The 9,060-nt window shown below is 34.3% G+C and overlaps 1 protein-coding gene across 2 annotated transcripts in view; it reads right to left on the bottom strand.

Annotated features, from left to right (window-relative positions):
- Positions 1-259: 259 nt before the first annotated feature.
- The window catches only part of LOC101719498 (olfactory receptor 5P1), a 104,043-nt gene continuing 95,242 nt past the window's right edge, over positions 260-9,060 (bottom strand). For both annotated transcript variants that reach the window (XM_087211759.1, XM_087211760.1), the window contains one exon: positions 260-1,655. In XM_087211759.1, the coding sequence (XP_087067885.1) occupies positions 705-1,655 (951 nt within the window). In that variant the 3' untranslated portion in view covers positions 260-704. The remainder of the gene's footprint in view (positions 1,656-9,060) is intronic.

Below are 9,060 nucleotides of genomic sequence, written 5' to 3'. Positions count from 1 at the left end.
CATGGAACAGCGAAACTGAGGACTTGAGCTCGTACCTATCGGCACAAACTATTTGATCTAAGACTCATTTTCTCATCTGTAAATTGGAAGAAGTTTGTAATTCCAGCATCATAAATTTATTCTGAAAATTGAATGTAGAACCATAGAGATTTTGGACTCAAATTCTAGATTCAAATTTTTTTTTTTTGGTAGCAGGGATCAAACTCGGGTCCTTGTGCTTGCAAGGCAAGCGACAGAACCACTGAGCTAAATCCCCAGCCCCTAGATTCAAATGTTGATCTCACATATATTTATCTAATGAAAATAGTCAATCTACTTATTGTTTTCATATCATTAATTTCTAAAACAAAAATAATGGCAGTACTTAATCAGGTTGTTGTGAGGGATAAATGAGCTTATGTACTACGTAATGCATATAGAATGGGCCCTGACACATAGCAAGTGCAAATTACTGTTTGCTAAATAAAGAAAGAAAAAATTGTTGGTAACTATAGGAGTTTAATAATAATGATCATTAGTAATATCATTTTGCTGATTTCAAGGTGTCTTCTAAATGATACACAAGCGTAAAAAGGTGAGAATTGAACAAATAAAATAATTTTAGCTTAAGAAATCAGGTTAACAGTGTGTGGTTAGTTCTAAGGCTAACATGGGTAAATGAAAACTTTCTAGGTTTCTAGGTTCTTGAATTCAAATAATAGACCCTAAGAATACACTTTGATGACTGTTTTCCACAGGGCCTCCTTTACGTCTCTGTTCCTCAGACTGTAGATGAGGGGGTTCAGCATGGGGATCACCACTGTGTAGAACAGAGACACCACTCTATTCTGGTTAGTTGAATAGCTGGACTTGGGCAGCACATAAATGAAGGTAATAGTTCCATAATAGAGAGTCACTGCAGTGAGGTGGGAGGTGCAGGTAGAGAAGGCTTTGTGACGCCCTTCAGTGGAGTGCATCTTCAGAATGGTAATGAGGATGTACATGTAAGAGAGAACAATGACAAACACCGTGACCATAATGATGGAGCCAGAAGAGATGGAAGGAATAATTTCAATAACAGAGATATCTGAGCAGGAAAGTTTCAACAAAGGAGAGAAGTCACAGAAAAAGTGGTCTATCTTATTTGGTCCACAGAAAGACAGACTCAATAAACAACTAGTAAATGTCCAAGCATTCACACAACCACCCAGATAGGAAGCCCCCACTAAGAGGGTGCAGACTCCAGGGGACATGTGGGTGGAGTAGAGCAGGGGTGAGCAGATGGCCACATAGCGATCATAGGCCATGGCAGCCAGCAGGAAACATTCAGCAGTCCCAAATGTCACCACAGAACACAGTTGGGCTTCACAGCCAGCCACAGGGAGGGCTGTTCCATAGCCAAGGAATCCCATGAGCATTACAGGTGTGACTGATGTGGAATACCCAATGTCCACAAAAGCCAGATGGCTGAGGAACAGATACATGGGGGTATGGAGTTGAGAACAGCTTCTTATTAAGGTGATTATGCTGATATTGCCTACTAAGGTAACAATATATATTCCTAGAAATATTACAAAGAAAATAACACAAAGTGTAGGATCCTGTGTTAACCCCAAAATGATGAACTCTGTCACGGTGGTATAGTTTCCAACCTCCATCTCTTCTTTGAATTGTTCCTGTTGAAGCAAATGAGAATATTCATTTATTTAATGACTCCATTCTATACATCCCTGAGTTTCTTTGGGCTACTCCTTAAATTCATTCATAGTAACTTTTTCCTCTGCTTAGCCTATAAATACCAGTGTTCTACAGGATTGAGTTGTTGTTCCTTTCTCTTTGCATAAAAGAAGAATGCATGAGTCTCACTCTCTGCAATCTCAGTCACATTTTTCTCTTCATGTGATTTTTATATACAAATATGAATATTTATTTATGCCTCTCAGACCTTAACTCCTAAACAAATCTCTTTCCCAAAGTCTAAATTTATAGTTTCCATGATCTGCTGAAATTCTCACCATTTTCAATGATCTATTGGGAATCCCACAAATGCCTCAAACCCAGTCTTCCCCATACCAAACTAGTCTGTTTCTTCAAACACTTCTATATTTTATATCTGGGGAATGACACCACCTCTCATGTCTGTGACTTGATAATCTTTCTAGCCCTCTTCCTCTCATTGAACCACATCTTATAAAATCCCATTGATTTTTGTCTACAACTTATTTCCCACTTTTATCACTTCATCTCCTCTTTTTCATTCCCAGTGTCACCACTTGAGTTAAGGCTCTGGTCATTTTTCCTCTTTATTTTATTTACTTCTTAACATTCTTTCTTTTATTATTTTTCTCTTATAATTCTCAGTAATATGCCATGGTGATGTCTTGCTAATAAAGAGTAGATATCAAAATAATTCCTTCAAGGGGCCAGGGATTTAGCTCAGTGGTTCCGCCGCCTGCCTCGCAAGCACAAGGTCCTCAATTCAATCCCCAGTACCAAAAAAAATAATAATAATAATAATAATACTTTGAATACTTTGTTGGGTTTTTATGATGGACCATAATCTTATTAGCATAGCATCCAGTATCCTTTCTGATATATCCCATCCTATGACTGCTTGTGGCAAGATGTTTCCATTCACTGATCACACTGACTCAACTGTCCTGAACTATTTAGTCTCCTTCAAGATCTCTATTTCTCTCCCTTGCTCCATTTTTTTTTTTTCTTTTTGGTACCAGGGATCGAACTCAGGTCCTTGCGCCTGCGCAGCAGGCGGCGAAACCACTGAGCTAAATCCCCGGCCTCCTTTGCTCCATTTTTTTCTTGCTTGGAAGGCCTCTACCCCCACCATCATTATCTAGAGTGACTTCTCACACTTTAAAATTGATTTCTCTTCAAAGCCTTCTCTGAATCCTAAGAGTGAATAAGATAACCTGTCTTTGTTTTGTAGACATTGTCATTTGAGGATATTTAAATTGTCATGGCTTATATTAGGTTATGGTTGTTTGTTTGTCTACTTTTCATTCTCCTCAATGAATACATGTTATCATCAATAAGTGTTTTATCTTTGTCGTAAAAGATGTGCTGGGAAAAGAAACTTGATGAATATAAGGTTGATTAGTTTAGCACGTCACCTCTGGGGGGTGAGAAATGAACATAATTTATGTTCCCTGTCCAAAAAAACCAAGCTTCATAGAGAAGAAAAGTGAAGATATTTTTAGTTTATGGAAAGTGCCATAATAGTACTATAGTGATGGCTTGTTTTGTGTCTAAATAAAAATTATTTAACTCTTTTGGGGAAAAACAGTTGAAAATCAAAAGAAATATTCCTCTAAAATATAGCTATTATCACATATATCAACCATTAGAAATTTAGTACATATTTTCCAAGAATATTTCCCCTATGCATGTTTTAATATATTTACCACAGTGTAGATATATTTTAATATTGCTTTTCTTATTTTACATTTCAATATAAGAATTACAACTCCTCACAATCATAATTTTTTGAGATCTGCATGAAATGCATTGAGTAGACCTTAATTTGATTGATCACCATTCCTTTTTAGACAATCAGCTGTTTTCAAGGCTTTACTATCAGAACTATCCCACAAATTAAATCAAGTGTCAGAAGTGTAATATGATGGGCTGGGGATATAGCTCAGAGGCGCAGCACCTGCCTGTCAAGTCCAAGGTCCTGAGTTTGATTCCCAATACCAAAAAAAAAAAAAACCCAAGAAGTGTAACATGATAAAATATGACAAATTTAAATAGTAATCCTATTTCTAGTTATTTTTCATAAGGTAATAATGCAAAAGAAGTATTTCTGCACTCCAAGCTAAGTTAATTCATGTTATTTGCAAAAAAGAAAATATTAACCTAAATTGTTCCCTATTATTATTTGTTCAGTTCTTGGCTGCTTATTGATTTTAGACTTTAGTGTCTTCTCTTGCTTTAGCACTTTGTGGGAGCAAAGGCAAGCTTCTGTGTTTTGAAGCATTCCTAAGAAAGCATAATTATGATCAATAATAGCAATCATTAATTAGGAAAAACACAAAAAATTACAGAACCCATAGTATAAATTCTAGGAAAATTAGAAAAGAAAGTTATATTTATCAATGTGAAAAAGTGAAAGGATACAATGTTAAAACAGTTCTGTCAAATATTATAAAATGGAATTATTTTAATTAGAAATTATTTTAGTGCTTGAAAATTTCACTTATGCACATCTCTTTCTATTATTAACTTCAGCTAAAAAACAACCTTGCATATTATTTAACAACAAAAGTCTATACTATAAGTCCTTTAACAGTGTCTTATAATCCAGTTTGATTAATTTTATTTGTACATAATTTGATGTATAACTGTATTTATATATTCATAATTGTATTCTGTCCCATATTACAATTTATATTTTATTTACTATTATAAATAAAATATTTCCATATTCCTGAGTAATATTTATAATTGAATGACTGTATGGAGCATATGTTAAATACTCATAGAGCCTCATAATCCATCTTCAGTTACTTTTCTAAGTGTATCTTCCTATCAAGTATGCTTCTTTGCACCTTTGTACTTTTCAAGAGTTGTATAAAACAATACTATGATTTTATACTGAAAGATTAGTAGAAAAAATTATTAACTATAGTAGTCACAGAAGCACAATTATAGTCCAACACTATTTCAGTTCTTCAGGTTTGAAACATTTACCAGAAATAGAAAATATTAGTATTAAATATCTTCAAAATGTCTTGATTGTTTCAACATTTTTTTTAAATATCCTTTTTTTAAATAACCCTTTAGTTTCTTTCATGTTTGTACTCACTTCTTGAGTGAACTGTGTAGTATAATGAAGCAATAGTTGAAAACCTACAGCTCATTAAAGAATGTATTCTGTTTCTTCTTTGGTTGATCTTCATTAAATGTGTTTAAATTATCCTAGTGACAGCTTACTGCTGTTGATGTTAGCTGTACTGTTAACAATCTACTGTAATCTAATCACTTGGCTTACCATGGACTTAATGGAACAAATCATCTACTTTCTACATGAAAATGTTGAAATATTTGAATACAGCTGTCAGATCTCCACTGTCTTCCCTTTTCTAAAATTAAGCATCTGTAGTTCACTTGGCCATTTCACCTGTAGCATGTGTTTTGGACTCTGAATATACTGTGGACAAAGAAAGAGCCCAAGACTGAACAGAGTTCATGTTCTTTGCTTAATGAGTCAATTTGTGCTTACTATAGAATCAGGGCCCCGAGTCATACATCTCAGATCCTGGACCTCACACTACTCAGCTCCATTAATCACATGACACTTAACCTCTTGGACTCTCAGTATTTGCACTTGTAAAACAAAAATAATTATCCTGAAGAACAGCTTTGTTATGTAATTAAAAGAATTTATTTGGCCATGCTTCAGGGTTAAATAACTTTTTAAGTTAAACTAAATTAAAAGGAAGTATTGTTATATTTTCAATTATTCAGCTTTTTGATGAAGAGTATATTTTTCTTTGAACACATCACAAGATTTTTACCACAAGTCCAAAATAAGACAGAAAGTACAGTATCTGATGCCTTCTTTGCTCTGGATTATGCCATTCATGCACATAACATGCTGACTGATATTTGCTTTTCTCTTTCTATCCAATGAACAGCTAGGGACTAGAGGTCTCCATTAGCACTCCACACAGGTAGGAGATTCTGGCCACTCAAAACTCCTTTCCCTGAATGCATTGGTCAATTTTATGATGAATAGAGTATGTAGGACTATAAGCCTTACCAAACCTAAAAGTCAGGTTGTTTATTCTGATTGAATATTCTTAAATGCTCAGACTTAGCAATAATTTTCGCTGCCACAAACCATCTCATACTGCTGAGGTCTCCTGGGCTGACGTATAAATGTGCCCAGAATGACAACTGCAAAGTACCTCTTTTGCTGAGGACACAGATTACAAAAGGAGAAAGATCTAAAAGTGGTGCAGGTAGTTCTTTTATTTTCAGTTTCTTGTTGAACAAATGAAAATTTCATTTTAAAAATCCAGGAATCTTGCACTTACTTTGTAGAAGCAGAATTATTGATGTGATGCTGAACTCCAAAGAGGGCTTTATAAAGTAGATATTTTCCATTTACTTTTATAGGTGTTTAAGGACAATATGAACCCTTGAATGTACCCACTGATCAAGGAACATGCAGTGAGGATGAGAGTGGGTCTTCATACGCAACACTGCAGAGAAAAAAGTTCCTAATAAACCTGACAAATCCTCTAGAGCTATAACTGTTGCTCTTCCCTTTGAGAGAAAAGTCCTTTGGTTTGCTATATAGAGTTGACTTATAGAACCATAAGTCTCATTATGGTGAATCATTAAAGTCTGGCTGGCTTTCCCCAAAGGGACATCTACATGCCATGATGTATGATGTCCTTCGGAATTCTTTTTCTCTAGTTTAATGAAAGTGAAGGAGAGAGTAATTGGTTTTTTAGAAGCATACTTGACATTCAGACCTAATAACTTATCTCCTTAATTATCAGTGTACTTTGTGATTAAGACAACCTTTGAATAAAATTTAAAAGTAACATTAAAATTTAAGGACAATGGTAAAGAAGGAAATAATACTTTGACTTAGTGACCATTGTACTGCAGAAAAATTAAGATAATTCTGGAATTCTGCATACATATGATTATTCCTTATTTAAATGTCTTAGAATTATTTCTTCCCATTCTTCAATAGAGCAATTTAAGAAACTCTTATGAGGCATCTAAATGTCTATATTCTGTTTAGGTAGCAGAAAATAAGACAAGTACATAAAATACTTTACTAATTCACCTATATATCCCACCTTCCTTTACATGTTAGGATTAACATTAGAATCTATCATTTCTATAGGTTTTTTCACTAGTTTCCAGTGAATGTGGCATCTCAAAGTGATTATTTTTCTATATAAACCATAACTGACTACCCTCAAATTTGTTTAGGGTTACAATTCAAAAATGGGCATCTGAAATGAATAGACATTTCTCACACAAACAAGTAAAAGCCGCAAATAAACATATGAAAAAATGTCCAACATCACTGGTCATTTGAGAAATGCAGATGAAAACAACACTGAGATTATTCCACCTCACCCCAGAAAGAATGGCTGCTATCAAGAAATTCACCAATAACAAATGTTGGTGGGCTGTGGGGAGAAAGGAACACTTCTCCATTGTTGGTGGGAGTGCACACTGTTGAAACCACTGTGGAAATCAGTATGTAGATACCTTCGAAAACTAGGATTAGAGGTCCCATTTAACCCAGCTAACCCTCTGCTGGGTATCTTTCCAAAAGAATTAAAAGAATCATACCACAGCGATATATGCACACCCATGTTTATAGCAGCACAGTTTGTAATAGCTAAAGCTTGGAAACAGCCCAACTGCCTGTCAACAGGAGACTGGACAAAGAAGACGTGTTTTTTCTATAAAATAGAGTACTACTCAGCCATAAAGAACAAGAAACTAGACACATTTTAGCTAAATGGATGCACATTGAGGCCATATTCTTAAGTGAAATAAATAGGATACACGTGTAAATACCAAATAGTTTCTCTGGTGTGAAAACTAAAAGTGTAAATAAGGTTCAAATGGTATAATTGATAATGTGAAATGGGAAGAAAAGGTCTAAAGAAGTAGGGGAAGTGAGAAGGGTAGGGAAAAGGAAAGAAGGGAAAAGGAAAAATTAGAAACAAAGTCTCTATAAATAGGGAAGGGTGGAGGGGGTGAAGGGAGAGCAGGGAAACAGGGAAAAAACAACAACCAAGATACATCATGTAAAGGTCCAAGATCCCAACGATGAATAAAGGCTATATATGTCAAACTCATAGTCAACATCACACTGAAAGGGAAAAAATTAAAAGCTTTTCCTCTAAAATCAAGAACAAGACAAGGGTGCCCACTCTCACCACTCCTATAGTACTTGAAACTTTAGTAAGATAAATTAGGCAAGAGAAAAAAAAATAAAAGGAATACAAACAGGAAAGGAAGAAGTCAAACTATACTTATTTTCAAATGATATGATCGTATATTTAGAAGATCCTGAATAATCCTCCACAAGACTTTTAGATTTGATAAATGAATTTAGTCAAGTAGCACAATGCAAAGTCAACATAAAATATAAATTGTTTTTCTACCTACCAATAATGGACCCATTGGGAAAGAAATCAGAAAAAATATACGCCATATACAACAGTTTAAAAAAATATCTACAGAGAAATCTAACAAAGAAGGTAAAAGACCTCTACAGTGAAAATTACAGAACACTGAAGAAAGAAATTGAAAAAGATGCTAGAAGCTGGAAAGGCTACCCAGGTACATGAATCAGCAAAATTAATATTTTTTAAATGGCCGTATTGTCAAAAGCAATCTACAAATTCAGTACAATCTCCATCAAAATACCAATGATACTTTACACATAAATAGAAAATCAATCCTAAAATTAATATGGAAATACAAAAAAAACAAAAATGTCAAAACAATCCTGCACAAAAGAGAACAAACCTGGTTGTATCACAATGCCTAATTTCAAACTATACTACAGAGCCAGAGTAACAAAAGCATCATGGTACCCGCATGAAAACAGAAACATCAAATATCAACCAATGGAATAGAAGAAAGAAATTAAGATGTGTTGTGTTCATGTATCAACTCTTTGCAAGAAATGTAAACATTATGTACTGCAAACAAGTACTTATTAAATAAATAAATACGAATATTTTTAAAAACACCAAAAAATAGAACTACTATAAGATCCAGTTACATTACTTTCTAATGTATACCCAAAGGGATATACTATAGAAATACCTGCATTCTCACATTTATAGCAGCACAATTTCCAATAGGTACGACATGGAATCAACCAGGGTACCCATCGATGAATGAATGGATAAAGAAAATGTGGTATATAAAAACAATTATTCAGCATAAAGAGGAAAAGATCATGTTATTTGTGAGAAAATCATGGAACTAGAGATCATTATAAGTGAAATAAGCCAGACCCAGAAAGATAAGTGTCACATATTTTCTCTTATTTCTAGACTGCAAAGA

The sequence above is a fragment of the Heterocephalus glaber genome, unplaced genomic scaffold (genome assembly GCF_053883595.1).
Source record: "Heterocephalus glaber isolate CG9 unplaced genomic scaffold, H.glaber_assembly_v1.0 deba00001428, whole genome shotgun sequence".
NCBI lineage: Eukaryota > Metazoa > Chordata > Mammalia > Rodentia > Bathyergidae > Heterocephalus > Heterocephalus glaber.
Note: the sequence above shows the minus strand (reverse complement) of the source record. Positions and strands in the feature narration are given on the sequence as shown.